A 16,364-nucleotide genomic window follows, 5' to 3' on the forward strand; every position below is an offset into this window, starting at 1 on the left:
TTAGACACATCCTCACTAGACAGGTGAAGCAGATTGGTTCACGAGTCAAGAAATTGTCTGCTCTTGAGGTTCAATATGCATGCAAAGCCTTGAGCAGCAAGGAAATTGGTGGAGACTTGGTGGTTGAGAGGGAGGGTATATTACCTCTCAAAATGCAGAGCCAGAAGAAGTCTCAGACGATTATGGAGGAGCCAGGATTGGTGTAGTAGCTTCAGGAGGTTGTGGAGCAGCCACAATAGGGGAAGCTGAGTGGAGATCTAGTAGAGACATCTACTCATGCAGAGACCTCCAGTAGGGGGAAATTTTGAGCCAGGTGGGTTGAGGGATCACATGCAGCCATACCTCCAGGTAGGAGCTGGGGCGGTATAGAGTGATCATCCCAAGGAGGAGGGGCAGGATACTTGAGGTACCAAACCTCTTGGATGAGACCTTGCTATAGGAGCCCTGATGTGGAGTAGCAAGAATTGACTGATTTGGTAGAGACAAATGTGAATGGAGCGACAAAGAGAGCAACAGTACAAGGAGTCCCAAGACAATGCATAGCTAGCAGGCTGTAGCAATGTGAGAGGTGCAAGTGTTTTGCGCAGTGCTAGGTGGCACATAGAGGTGTCTAATGGTGCGAGATGCATGGAGATGTTGTAGTAGCGCAGATGTCACAGAGGGAGCACTTGTCAGCAGCAGGTAAAGCGTCAACATCACAATATGTTCCAAGCCCAAAAGAGTGGTCAGTTGGGAGTGTTTTTGTTCCAAGTGTTGTTGGAGCAAGTGGACCGGGTAGATGTGTTGCATGCAGAACATTCCAGAGTTATAGGATTAGGTTTAAGAGAAAGCCTTTCTTGTTGAGAGGGAGTGTTGAAAAATGTGCAACTAGAAATTTTAAATTTAGAATGTGCTAAAAATAGACCTGATAAAAGTAACATGTCTAAAAATAGTAGTTTTTCCAGTGAGGTCATTGGCCACATTGGGTGAGAGGTGAAACTGCTAAAAATAGAAAGTTCTAAAAATAGCATTTCTGGGTCCCTTCCTATTTATAGCAGTCCCTAGTCTATCTATAGGAAGTAAAATTAATTTTGGTCTTAACATGGAAATATTAATTAATTAATTTAGTTGAATTAATTAGTTAAGTAAATTCAAATTTGAAGTCTTTGTGAGCATGCATATGAGTTGTCCCACTAATTGAGGAATTTATCCCTAATTTCCTCCACTGATTGAGGGAATAAGTATGAGTTATATAATGAGAGAATCAGTTGACTTAGTTCTAACTAGTCAAGTCCAGTTAGATTATTTTAACAAGTTGTTAAAATAATAAAATATAGTTTGTTAATGCTTGCATGCATGTGACAACTATTATTTTAGATAACTGAGAATTCACTTATGGATAAATGTTGCATGTCAGTTCTGTCAGAGACCCAGTTGAGATCATATGTGGGACAGTGTACTATCAGATGCTAGGATATTTCTAGTAAGTATTCCTTGCATGAGGAAGAAATCTATTTTCTTTTATGACTACGTAGGTGGACCTGAGGTGACAATAGGTATGATTAGGCCAATTTTCAGCCTATATAATGAGGCATGGTAGTCCATGATTTTCATCTTCTGATTGAAGATCATTAGGATCTTCTGTTTACAGAGAGAGCTGGATAGCAATTGAGCTGATTTTTTTTGTATGTTATTGAGGATCTACACTTGATTGATAATACATGGTTGGGGTTTTATGCTAGTGATTTCCCCTGGATATATCTTGTGTTATGTGTGATTATTTCTCTTGATCAATTATGCATGTTTCTACTTGATGTTGCTCATGAATTCGATTATGCTTCTGCTTAATGTTTTGTAGAAGTAGAACAAGTATTATGCTTTAGGACATTGCATATATCGATTTTTTTTACAGGTGAAATTTCTACAGTCGTCCTATCATAATTGTTGTTTTATAATATTTGGTTTTTTTTTTTTGAAATATATAATTATATGATGAGAATTTTATTTATTTTTTATTTAAATTGATTTTTATTTAGTTTTATTTGTGACTAGTTATTTTATATTAGATTTTTTTTTTTTTAATATGATTTTGATTTATATAATAATGATAGAATATAATGATTTAAATTGAAATATTTAATTATGTAATACTAATTTTAATTATTTTGATTTAAGTTGATTTTTATTTATTTTTATTTGTAACTAGTTTTTTTTTTTCCACAGAAAAAAATTGGACTTTCCATATATATTAGAGAGTCTCATAGCATATGCATTGCATTACAAATCAACTCCCCATCTCCTTCAAGTGAGGGAGAAAAGCAGTCACGGCTTCCTTGGGTACCCATAAGCATCCCTAAGGCTGCCAAAGCAGAAAAACTTCTTCTCAAAAAGAGGGCACTTCCAGTCTTTCAAATCTCCCGGCATATCACCGAAATAGAGATAAGAGAAAAAGACAGAAGCATGCCTTCATCATCTAAAGAAACAACAAACATATCAAAATGTATATTCCTGTAGAGACCAGTAGTAGGCACTATTCCGGTCTCAAAGTTACTTGAAAAAACAACACAGAAAAAGTTTTTTGTGAAAATTGTGTCAACAGGCCTCCTCATATGAGGAAAACAGCCCTCAGAAAATTAAACATAAATGATATAGTCCATAGTTTGGTAGAGAGACATAACAGATTATATGTAGTTCGAAATAAAACTAAAATAACAGCAGCAGCATGATATTAAGTAGAACATCAAAGCAGAACAATGTCATCCGAAGACTGGTTGGTCAATATGATTGATCACCCCCTTGTCCATCTCTGTTACTGACCAGGTCCCCAAATCTTGTTGTACACCTGTTTTAGATAAGTTATCTTCCTCCTGGTTTCTTTCCTTGTAGATGTGGAAAACAGTGATTTCATTAAAAAACTTTTGATATGCAAAATCTCATTAAGCAAAGGAAGCAAAATATAATTTCTGCATTGTTGAGTCCTGTTGAACCAATTCACAACATTCTTTGAGTCACCAAAAATCTGAACCTGTCTCAACTGTTTCAAGGAAAGCCAGCAAAGAAGGTGATGTAAAGCCTTGAGCTCAGCAAAATTATTAGTCCCCTGCCCAAGGCCAATTGAGGCACGAAAATATTTTTCTGGAGTAATATGAATGACCAAACCTACTCCGCACTGTCCATTTAAGTCTGCAGCCCCATCAAAGTAGGCCCACGGAACAGATTCCCTAATAAATTCAGTTTGAATAGAGCAGTGGATGGAATGTCCAGATGAGGATGGGATGCTATTGTATATTGCTGCCACTTCCACAACCAGTTTTCCAATAGGGAAGGGAAGATCTTTGAAAATTACTTGGTTCCTTGCTAGCCAAGTGCCCCAGGCTATCAGGAGAGGGATGGAGCGGACTTTGTCATTAGAGGCCTCCTTCCACCACCGGAACCATGCTTGCTGGATACTGTCTCCTTCCCACCTGAGGGGAGAATTCATGAGTCTCAAGGATTCAGCCCAAAGGCTGACATTGAAAGGACATGTGAGAAATAAATGCGTTTTTGATTCCTCATTTTCTTTGCAAAGAGAGCACCATCCCGGGCCTATTTCCCCCTTTTCTGCAAGAAATCCCATGTTGGCACTTTTTTCTAAAGGATGCACCAGAAGAAAAGTTTGGTTTTTGCAGGGCATTTCAACTTCCAGAGAAGTTTTGACCACCATGCAGGGTCTTCCCAACCTTTTTGGGACATCAACCATTTGTAGCCCGTCTTAGGTGATTAGCTTCCTCTTTGTGCATGGACCCAAACTAGCTCATCCCTTGCTTCTGAAATCCGGACAGAGGAGTTTTGGAGGTACAAGACAAAATGGCTCCATTCCTCCCTCCATCTCTCCTCCAAATGAAGATCAACTTCTGTCAACCACCCTTGTCTCCAAATGGTAGTAGTCCTAGGATTGGCCACCTGATTCAGAAAAAGATATCCCCGTTCAGTTAAAAATAATTTCAGGTCATGAGATAAGGCATATTTTTCCGAGCACCCAGCCCAGGGATCACATCCTACCCTCACCCGAGTACCATCCCCCACTTTCCATGCAAGTCCTTGTTCAATAGTGTGAGCTGAAGCAACTACTGCCTTCCAGACCACCGAGGCATTTTTGGAGGACTTTACAGGATTTCAGACTCATTCCATTGCAGTGGCTGGAGCTATGTAATTTCTTTTTGTAACAGTGGACCAAAGAGAATCGGTTGATATAAGTCTCCATGCAAGCTTGGCTGCTAAGGATTTTGAAAAAAAAGACAAATGCTTAATTCCCCATCCTCCCCATTCTTTCGGTCTCGAAATCTTATCCCATGCAACCCAGGGAGTCACATGTTCTACTTTAGATCCAGCCCATAAGAATTTGCCACATAGTTTGTCTATGGAAGCTAGTATACCTTTAGGTACCCACATGAGATTGGCCCAGTAAACAGGAATTTCCATCAGAACTGTCTTTATTAGGACCAACCTCCCTGCTTGAGATAGCCATTTATGACTCCACAAATTTAGTTTCTTTTCTATTTTTATCAGGAGCCATTTCCAATCCTGTACCCGGTAAGTATCATGTTTCAACAGGAAGCCCAAAGTATTTAAAGCTTTCCTGCAGAGATTTGATTTCAAATGGAAGAAGAACCCCTACTCTGCCACTTTCCTCCAAAGACATACTCGATATTGTAAGGGTCGATTTTTTCTCATTGATTTTAAGACCTGTAGCTTTAAGAAAAAGGTCCAGGATGCTCTTTAGAGCTCTACAGTCCTCCACACTTCCATTGCTGAATATAATGATGTCATTTACAAAGAGTAGATGGGTTACCCACAGATTAACAGCCACTTCAATTCCTCGGAGATCTCCTTGTCTTTTTTCCCTACTAATCATCAGACTCATCCCCTCTGCGGCCAACAAGAAAAGAAGGGGGGACAAAGGGAATCCTTGTCGCAACCCTCTCTCCGGATTGAAAAAATTTGAAGCTGCTCCATTGATTAATAAGGAGATAGAGGATGAAGTAATGCAACTCATAATCCACCTTACAAAATCGAATCTGAAACCAAGGTGAGTCAACAGAAGGCGCAAGTACATCCAACTTATTCTGTCGTAGGCCTTTGATAAGTCAATTTTAACTATTGCCCCTTTTTTTCCATTCCTCTTTAAACTATGCAGGGTTTCTTGAGCAATTCCCACTGCTTCATGAATCTGTCTTCCATCCAGGAAACCAAACTACTCTAGAGAGATATGCCTAGATAAGAAGGGTTTCATCCTGGAAGCAATGATTTTAGCAATAATTTTATAGACACAGGTGCATAGGGAAATAGGCCCAAAGTCATCGAAAGAGGTTGGCTGATCAGATTTGGGGATTAGAGCCAGAAAGGTTGAGTTGAAGGGTTGATAGATAGATCCAGAGGATCTCGATTCATCCACAACTACAGCCAGATCATCCCCCAGGAATTCAAAGAAATGAAGGAAAAATTCCATTGTGCACCCATCTGGTGCAGGACTCTCGTCCTTCTGCATATCCTTGAGAATGTCCTCCACTTTCTGTTTAGAGACAGCTTCCATAATAGAGTCATTGTCTTCTTCTTCAACATATCTTGGAAAGAATTGAGCAACTCTGATGACCTCCGCTAATGATACTTCCTCCGGGGCTTTGAAAAGATTCTTAAAGTGGTTTACACCTAGAGAAGCCAGTTCTTCAAAGGATTTTTCCATTTCCCCATCCTCTTTTTTCAATTCCCAAATTGTATTAGCAACCTTTCGGCCCTTTGCATAATTCTGGAAAAACTTAGAGTTTTCGTCTCCCGCTTGTAGCCAAATGGCTCTGCTTTTCAATCTCCAGCTTTCTTCCCTTAACTGGAGAAGTTTTCGTCGAGATGCTTCCAACTCTTTAATTCTATTTCTTGAATCCAATGACTCATAACCAGATCCATCTAAGTTTTCCAACAGATCTAATTCGAAGTTTATACTTTTGAGCTCCTCTTCTCCCTTCATTTTCTTCTGATGCGCCCATTCTTTTGTTGCTTGCTTCATTCTCTTAAGATTGTTCGACAAGTGGATGCTTCTGCTTCCTTCTTCATTATGATTTTCCTTTCTCCATGTATCATGGAAAAGAGCTTCAAAGGATTCATCCTTCAGCTAGGATGAGTTGAATTTAAAAGGGGTTCCTGGTTTTTTTGCATCTCCTTTCAATTCCAGGAGGACCGGGAAATGATCAGAGTGACCCCCTTCCCTGACCCAGTGTCTGAAAACTGATAGAAAATCCACCAGAGGCTCACAGAGAAGGAAGTGGTCTAGTCTTTTGCCCACCCAATCGACACCGAGGCATCTGTTTCTACAGGTAGGGCGCAATTTGATCAAAGGAGCATCAACCAGGTGGTAGGAAGCAATTTATTCATGAAAAAAACAGAGAGGGGTCCGAGTGGGCATTAGCACCCCAAGATTCTGAATCCCCCAAAGAGAAGTCCAGGTCACCTCCAATGATGAGGTAAGGATGGGAGAGGCAAGAGAGGCTGAAGAAAGAGTTCCAGAAGCGTTCCCTCTCCAGATAGGGCCCATAGATATTCAAGATAAGGAAGGATATACACAACTCTCCAGAATAGAGTTCCATTGCCAAACAGTTTACAGAACCCCAAGATGAAACTTCCTTGAGCTTCCTCATATTGTAACCTGTAACTACACCCCTCGACCTGCCTTCAGCATCGAGAGCTAAGAATACCCACCCAGGCAAAAACTTTTGAAGAGTACAGATAACATCATCACTTTTCCCCAATTTTTCTTGGAGGAGAATAACATTAGGGTTATAGGAGTGCACAAGGTTTTTGAAGGCTAGTTTTTTCAGCTGGCTAGCTAAGCCTATGTAGTTGAAGGAAAGTAGAATCATCAAGGAATAAGGGGGGGTGGTGGCTCCGCTCTAAGCACCCCAGGAAGAGTTTTCTGCTTCCCATCAGCGATATCAATGACAGCTTTGAACTGGGCTTTTGAGAGTAAAGATTTTCTTCCCCTTAACTTCCTTGGCCCAATAACCACTGGGTCCAAGGAAATTCCTCCTACAGATTGTCCCTTACCCTTTCTATTGGCCAAAGGGCAAAGATTATAAGGTGGGTTATCCAAGATATGAACACAGGATTCAACAGAAGTAATAGCAATCTCAGAGGGATGTAAGGCATTGTCAGAAGGAAGGGAGACCGAGATAATAATACTATCAGAGGAGGCTTTAGATAAATTCAGCGCAGAGAAATCATTTAAAATTTGCCTGGAGGGACCAGGCCTTTCTGAGAGAGACTGTAAAGAGATTGCAGAAGAACATTCGCAAAAATGAGGAAAAGAAGACGTACCCGCCATGGACGTCCTAGCAAGGTCATCAAGTAAGGGAGCCAGGGTGGTCGGCGGATTAATCTGAGTGGCAGCTGCATTTTTACCATCCAAGAGGTCTTCCTACTCCATTAGATCGATTATTTCTGAAGCCCTCGCCTGGTCTACAGATTGCACTGAAACCTTCTGCTGAGCCCCTCCTGCTTCCTCTGCAGGAGCCCCTTGAGGTCGAAAGGGTCTCATCTGATGGCGATGACGACGATGTCCCAATAGGCATTCCTTCGCAAGATGACCATACTTATGACGCCGAAGACAATGGAAAGGGAGGTTTTCATAGTCTAGAGTTTGAAGGAATTCAAGGTCCCTGTATTTTAACGTCATCACATCCGCCAATCCCTCCCTCGAATTTAGGCTTACAAGCACTCGAGCCATACTCCTGTCCTTGGTTATGATGTAAGAGTTATCATAATCCAGAAATTTACCTAGGGTAGTACCAATAGAGACAAAAGCAGATTCCGTCCAGAATTGTAAGGGAAGTCTAGGGAGCTTTACCCAGACAGGGGACTCCGCCAATTTCTCCTTCTGCGCATCAAATAATGGAGTCCATCTGCGAAAAAGAATGGGACGCTTTCCAAAACATCAGTTCTGTTCAAAGACCCAGTCCGCATGTGATTTGCTGTCAAAATGAATACTAAACCAACCCCTTTCCAAAACAAGAATCTTTGATGGCTTTCCCGGGGCTTCTTTCCACTCGGATTGGACCCAGTCCGCTATGTATTCGGCCAAGTACTTCCTTCCTCTTACACGGCCAACCAGAATAGTCTCAGTTGCATCCATTGTTTGTTCTATGTTGATATCTACCCCCAACAGATAGCATGGATGAAGCTCTTTCTTCTTGATGGACTTCGATTTCTTTCTCTTTGCCCCCATGACTTCCTTGAAGTCCGCTTCCGCTCCCACAACATTTGGAATAGGAGCATCCGGCGCAACCGAAACAGGCGGCCCTTGACCCCCTCCTTCAGGCACAGAAGGGACTTCTACTTCGTCCGACCTCCTCTGCTGGTTTCCTTCAACGGTCCCAACCTCCTTTGAGTAAGCAACAACCCGAGGGATCAAATTAGAGGTCGAGGTCCTAGGTTTTTTGTCAACCCCACCACAAGATGTGGCCCATGGCAGTCGATTTATGCAAGCAGCAACCGCAATGGAGCTTAAAGAAGGTCCACCATGTGAGGATTCTTGACCTTGGGGTGCGAAAAGCAGAGGAAATCCTTGCCAGGGACTAGCTTGACCTTGCGAGACTCCACCAACAAGAGCCACTTGATCCTCGTTCGACGAGATAATACGAGAGAAATGCTTCAAAAATTCTGCCCGATCTTTGACTGCCCGCAACTGCTCTTGGTTCTCCATAGGAGTAGCGCCCGCCCGCCAAACACCATTCCAGACACTCAGGAGGTTCTCATCTCGTCGACTTACCCCATACTGTCAGCCTCCCGCAATCGCCTCTTTACTGCGACCCTGGATGTTTACATTCTTTGGGAAAAACAAGTCAAGATTCTTGGAAGAGACCTCGTGTCCCCAGCACGTCAAAAGGTCCTCTAGCGTAGGCTCGAGCTCAAGAAATTTGCTATCAAACCCCATCTCTGCCGTGCCCAAACAAACTTAAACCGGCACAACAAGAAAAACGCAACCGTCTCAAAACCCTAATCGTCAAAACCCTTTTCAGTAAACAATGTCGGTTAAAAGGGATTAACCCCATCCTGTGGTTGTAAAACTAATGGCCCAAGTACCGACCTCGCCACTGATACCTCAGGGCCAGAGAAAAGTATGACATTTTGGGTGCCGAGTACTGAGAACTGACATTGAACTGTCGCCGTATTCAATTATGTGCGAGGGTCATGAGACCTAGCGCCGAGGCCTGAAACCCTTGGTCTCCATTCCCCAATGCAAGAGCTCCCAGGTTAACGGGATATTTGTAACTAGTTATTTATATTAGTTTTTGTTTTATTTATTCTATTTTATATAATTAATTTATTCTAGTTTTGTTCTTATTTTTAGAATAAATTAATTAGATTGATCTCATGTTAGTGTTGATTAATACTAGTTATTAATGTTAGTGTTATTTCTAAATTTTTTATAATTTTAATGATTTTTGTTTTATTTTGATTTTAATTTAATTCTAAATAATGATACTAAAATAGAGTGGTTTATATTGAAATATTTAATTCTAAATTTTAATTATCTTTGGTTTAATTTTTTTTTTTAATATAATTAATTATTTTATATTGGTTTGATTAATACTAGATATCATTTTTGGGATTCAACTGCGTTAAGTAAGTCATTCAAACGTTTACTAATACTAGTTTTATTTCTACAATATTATTATTATTATTATTATTTTAATTAAATTTTTATATAAATTTTGTTTAAATGATAATATAAATTAGTATTAATATTAATTGATATTAATGTTATTATTAGTAAAGGATCATAAAGAAGTGTTAATGTTAATGTCAATATTAGTAATGATTTATGGAACTAATTTCAATTATTTTAGAATTTAATTATTTAATTATTTTTATTTTTTTCTCAATTGTCTAAGGTTCTTTGTTTTTTAGTTAAATTGTGAATTAATTTTTATTTTAATTTTTAATTTTATTTTTTTTAAAGAGAGAAGGGAGGTCTGTTAAAGAGGTGATAGGTCGAGCATATCGGGGGAAGGGTTGAGCTAGGCGAGGGTGTTCTAGGATATTAAAGTAGGGTTCAACTTCTGGAGACTGTAGATACTCTGTTCCTTGCAGCGTCTCATCTTCATTTTCAGTAATACAAGCTTCTTTTGTTGTTACATGCTCAATGTCCATTTCCCTTCTGTTCTAAACTTGCACTTGGATTGGTTTATTCATGCTTTCTCATATGTCTAATGCTAGATAACTTTCATCTTATCTTTGCATTGGTGGATTGGGTCTGCTATTGAGCAGGTCATACATATTTCTTCTGTATCTAACGCTAGATAACTGTCATCTTATCTCCATTTAGATAGATTGGATTTATAAGTTTTATTCACTGGCTGCAGCTGGCCATCATATGTTATGTATGCATCTGCTGGTGTGGTTAGTATTCTTCATTCATTCACTTAATCTGCAAACTATTGAGCATTAGTGGTCTAAAGCCTTGTAGGCTGAGGGTGTTCATGCATATCTGGAGTGAAAATAGAGTTGAAGTGGTTATCTGGCTTGAACCAAACCATCATCCATTCCAATAGTTCTTAGAACAATATTGAAGATTATATGTTACCAGGCATCTTCGAGCTACAATCTAGGAGAGCTTCCTGGAGTGATAACAGTGTCTAGGCTTTGTGGCAGTGGAGAAATGTTTGTGTTTCTATGTGGCTCCACTGGGGTAATGTCCAGGCCTACTAGTAGTGGAGCAACACCAGAGATGAAAAATTATACTTTGAAAATCTTAAGGTCCCGGGTTACACTACCCTTTCCAACTCGAAACATTAAGATTATGTTGAATGTTATGTTATGTTCAACTTAGAAGATATACATGGGACAATGTTTGTTCATCGGGTAAGTGATAAGGCCAAAGTAATCTACATGAGGAATCAATACTCCATGAAGAACCAAGGCCCTGCACAGAAGAAGTTAACCAAGATAGATAAGCTGGAGTTAAACTAGTGTGTCTCCAAGTGTTGTAGTTGCTGCAACACCCTTCAATATTTTAGCTTACACTTAATTTTGGAGCCTTGGTATTTTATATTTTTTTTCAAAAACATTAGAGCTCAATTCATGAACTTTATTGTAGTTCTTTGGTTCCTTTTGCATGTTGTATTCACTGTCGTCTTTCGACATGTTTGGTTGCTGTCCAATCTTTACGAGCCTATTCTAATGGTTTCGAAGGTTGGTCTTTGTGTATATGAGTTGTCCAAACCATGTAAACATATGTCAAATCCATAAACAAAGTCTTGAGCATTGTCGCACAAGAGTTGTCACGGTCGTCCTAAAACCTATCTTAAGTGTCACACTTATCCTATTTTATCGTGAGGTAGTCACACTAAGGGAAATGATTTTTTCACGTGTTTCGATGATATATGTTGTCATGTTTTCAATGTATGCTAAGTGTGTGATCACTGTCATGGTTTATCACAGTTCATTACCAATCCCACGCTTAGACATTTTTGGAAAATATTCCCAACCAAGTAACTTAGCTTCATCGGGCCCCAACTAAGCTATGCACTACATAGTCTCAGCCCTCTAAGTTGTGAGCTTGCTATAGGAACTACGCAATGTGAATTCCATCTCTCCTAGGGCTACTACACTATGTAATTATAATGCTTGACTCCTGACCTTGACCCCCAGAATTGCGAAATTATTTTCCCAACGTTCCTTGAACTGTGCATTTCACATCTTCAACCCTCAATATTTTCCCATGGATACTACAAATGTGCAATGTGTAGAATTCGAGCCTCCCTTGACATCCAAAACTGTGCATTTGGATTTCCCAGTGTCCTTTCCCTCAACCAGGCCCCACTGTCTCCAAAAAATGCACAATCTTGTCCTTCAGGCCTCCCTGAGCTGCACATTGCGTAGTCTCTGAGCTCAAGCTCTCCCCCTGAATAATATAACTACATAACGTACATTAAGTGAGCCCCTCTTCATAGCATGTCATTTGTCTTGGGCTCACTTAATGGACCAGAATTAATCATCTTAGACTAGGGGGTTTTCCTATTGATTTCGTCGTGTCATGAGTGAATTGCTGGAACATGTACACTATCATGTCATGGAAAGATTATGGAGAAGGAGAAGAAGGAGAGAAACATGCCTAAAGACTCTCTTGTAGCTGAACTTACAACTTTATTAATCAAGAGAAATCAAAGGGACACAAGTTTGTGACCACCATCCAACTTAGACTAAAGATCATTGAATATTATGCATCACCAAGCCATGCAGAGGTGAAGAGTAATCCTATCCAAGAAGACATCCAACCATTAGAAGCAACAGTGACTTACCATTGCCACATCATCAAGCAATCCATGTCATTAGTGTCATGTCATATCATGCCATGAGTGGTCATATGCCACATCACTGTTGTGGACCATGTATATTGTATTCAAATGTATTGTAAAGTGGAAGTCCAAATGACACACATGATGTAAAGAGTCATGTAAGTTGAAAATTCATAGGAAGTCAAACAATCATGAGGGTAGTCGGAGATTCGCCCTTGGTTATATATACTCCCTCATTGTATGAGAAAAGTACTTTTCACCTTGGCTCCTCCCGCAAGGCATTGGAGAGATTAGCTAGTTCTTTAAGGAGCAAGGAGTGGCTCCAATGTCCCACTATTGGGGTTAGCGATGTAAATTGTAAACATGTGTCGTAGAAATTTTACTTAATAATAGAAGCCTTCAAAGGCTAGCACTTTCTCCATGCATGGAATATGAATGTTTGTAAGACTATTCTATGGATGTTTGTATTTCATGTTTTCTTTGACATGTGCTAAGATAATTGAACTATTTATGTGATTTTAGTACTTATCTTATTGATAATGTGTTATAATTTTTGTTATTGTTGTCCCATCCTTGTGGAATATTCTGCAGGATATTAACATGAATTTCTTTGTTTATTTGTTATAACAGATTGATAATTATCACATAGACATAACATAAAAAAAATAACATTTATTCTTTAACATGATTCAGTTAACAACATGCATAACAATATCATTAACAACAGAGAATGAATACAGAAAGGTACAAAATACTTCGCCAAAACTTCTTCTTTATTAATAATGATTTTCAATACATTCTCTTCCATGACATGTGCACCTAGATGCAGGTGGTCTGCACACTCAACTATAGACTTTTCAAGGCCTCTGCACACTCAACTGTGAAGCCTTCCCCAAAAATACAGACTCAAGACAAATAATATGAACAATATATGCTTATTTCTTCTATTTCTTTCGAAAAAGTATTACATGTCCTTATATAGGTTTCGATACTACAAAAAAATGGTCCACATACTATGGCTCTGACAAAACAATGACTAAAACCCAACACTCATTACAAAATAATGGGCTTTGACTCGCCCTAAAGCCCCAAACATAGTGCTTGATGAATATAACTTCGTCGGATCCACTCTCTACACTACTGAAAATGCGGAGTCTTTGACCCAAAACATGGGCCAAGTTGGGTTATGCCTAATAGGCCCCCAACTCTCACTCATGACCCATCTTGAGTCACTCAGCTTCGGTTCCCTTGATTTCTGCTGCAATTCCATTGTAGACTCCATTATACTACTAGACTGTCTCTACCATTTGTTTCTCTTGTTTGCATACTTCCTCCAAAAATTCTTTTTTGGTTGGGCCAACATCCTTCTGCAGTACTTCTGCCTCCGATTTCTTCAACTCTTTGAGCCTTTTTCCCATTTCCTATGATATTTTAAGGGCGTCATCCTACCATAGCTCAGTCCTTGCCTGCAAAATTTTCTCCTTCCTCTGAAGATCATCTATCTGCTTTTGGAGGTTCTTCCCTTTAGCAATACTGATGATTTTTTGTAAGACTGGTAGGGTCTTTATAGCTACCAATATTTCATTACACTGCTTCTGCTTCACCTGTAATTCTTCCTCAATCTTTCTGATGTTTCCTACAGAGGTCCAAATCTACATCGTTGCATCCAATAATTCCCCCAACTTGTCACTGTTTCAGAGATACTTTTCAATGTTTCCTTTAAGTAATTCTACCTCTACTCCTGCACTTCTAGTGGTGTGGTAGGCTACATCCTTATTTACAGCTTTGATATCTACACTTAATACTCTAACTTTATCTTCCCCAATGTATTCTTTAAATCCTTGATCACGAGGATGAGCTATGCAGCCTTCTCTGTTGGTGGTTCCTCCTCACCAACCTTCACATATAGGATTGTGTTGCAACTTTCTTCAATGGATTTTGCCAATTATTCTTATTGTTGATATGCCTCGTCTCTTTTCCTAGCCACCTCCTCTAGCTTCCTCCTTAGTGCAACATTCTCCTTTTCTGTCTGCATGGTCATCACCATGGTTCACTACTCCAACTCCTACAATTCACTGGAATGGATCCAACCTCCTAACTCCACTTTCTGGGTACCGAACCTCTTTCAAATATCTACATGGTTCAAATTGAGGATATTTTATTCGATTCTTAAATTCCCAGTCTTCCATCTTTAGTTGGGGGATCCTCCCCAACACTTCACCCTCAAACAACACTTCCTCTAGGAGCAACGAAGTGAACACATCCAACTTTCCATCCTTGGGATCCTTAACTGGCTTGGCATTTGTTTTTCTTGGTGGCATGTAAGCTGGGAGCACAATCAGAATCTCTTTGTCCTCTCTCTGGATGCGTTGAAATTCGGCCTCCTCTTCACTATCATTGATCTATTGATGTGTCTTCTACTGTATTGATTTCTTTCGTTTTTGTATCGGCTTCTTCCCCTTATCTTCTTTGTTCTTTGTGTGAACTTCAATATTTGTTTTCTTCCTCAGGGATGTCTTGAGTTCTACCCAAATGACCTCAATTGGTCTCTTGTCCTACTTCTTCTATAGTTTTGGTTTTGTGGGTACCTTCTATCTCAGTGACCTTTGGCACCTTGGGGACATGGGTACCTTCACTCCTTGTGCCTCCATAATACCTGCTAATCCTTTCTCTACAAATATTCCAACAAGTTCCTCAAAACTCCTTTTAGACATACAATAGCTCTCTTCTATGCAATTTCTCAACTTCTCCAAATAGAAAAGTGTCAAATGTGGTGATAGATATGGTTTTTATAATAAATTTTAATTCCAGCCTCATGATTTCTCCAATATTTTCTCATTTAATGCAGGTATGGGGCGAGATACAACAAGATGTGCTTAGTAAATGCTATTTTCCCACGTCCCTCAACAACAAATTCCTTTTAATGGTACCTTTTTCCTTTCAATGGTCATATTTCCAGCCAACTTTGATGAACCTTCCCTCATATCACAGTCACGTTTTCTTTATCGTAGCTCCTTCAAACTTCATCATACTTCTTAGTATCACGTAATAATATTCCTTTGACAAAGTCCTTTTCTGTATAGAAGTTTATAGTCACATGCCCAATTTCAACTACAAGTGGTACTAAGACTTCCTTCCCTTCAATTTTTAGTGTGAAGCTCCAAGGACAGAGTTGTCCCTATATATCTTCAATCTACTACCATTCACTCATCCTGGAATCAGCTGACCATTCAAGTTCACAAACTGAACTGCACCGCCATCAGAGATGTGCTTGATGATATATTTTCCTAACTAATGTGTTTTAAGTTTTCCTAGGAACTTTACCATTTTTTTGTCATATAATAATGCAATATCTCATTCCTAGAATGTCTTGTTCTTGATACACCTGTCATGTTAGGCTCTCTCCCTTACTTTCTGTACGTGCTGATTGAAACCTGCTACGAGCATGTCTTCTTCTAGAGCTAGTATCTGTGAAATTCTTTCCTTCATAGTGTTAGGGTCTGCCATATCTATGAAAACTACATTTCCCAAACTTGGAACAATGTATTCCATCGGCTTGACTTCCTCTTGTCCATATACCAACCTAAATGGTTGCTGCCCTGTGAATTTCTTGCATGTTTTTCTATATGCCCACAACACCTTTGGAATTGTTAAATCCCAATCATATTTGTCCACATTGCATACCTTGGTCAATGAATTCTCTAGAATATTATTGAAATATTCCACTATTCCATTTTCTTGAGGAATAAGGAGTGCTCTTCTAGTGGTAAACCTAAAATTCCTCAGTTAGTGCTTCAATGTTTTTTCAAGAAATTTGTTCCTTGCTCACTCATCAATATCTTCATATAGTAAAACCTGGATGATATATATTCAAATATGATTCACAGCAGTTTCTACACTACAATCCTTAGCTGGTTGTGCCTTAGGTCATATTATCAAATAATCAGTTGCAGTGATTATATACATCGCAATAGTCTTCTTTCCTGGAAAACTAATAGGTCCAACAAAGTTAATCACCCATTTTTCAAAAGCATACAAAGTTACTTGTGGCAGTAGTGA

The 16,364-nt window shown here is 39.4% G+C and overlaps 1 protein-coding gene across 1 annotated transcript in view; it reads right to left on the minus strand.

The window, feature by feature from the left end:
* LOC149220374 (uncharacterized) overlaps window positions 1-6,019 on the minus strand; it is a 28,023-nt gene extending 22,004 nt beyond the window's left edge. Inside the window, exon 1 of the mRNA XM_089387070.1 lies at window positions 5,420-6,019. Coding sequence (XP_089243196.1) covers window positions 5,420-6,019 — 600 coding nt within the window. The remainder of the gene's footprint in view (window positions 1-5,419) is intronic.
* Between the last annotated feature and the right edge of the window lie 10,345 nt (window positions 6,020-16,364).

Source organism: Pinus tabuliformis, chromosome Q (assembly GCF_031772625.1).
Source record: "Pinus tabuliformis cultivar Carrire ecotype Pingquan chromosome Q, CPIR1, whole genome shotgun sequence".
NCBI classification, from domain to species: Eukaryota; Viridiplantae; Streptophyta; class Pinopsida; order Pinales; family Pinaceae; genus Pinus; species Pinus tabuliformis.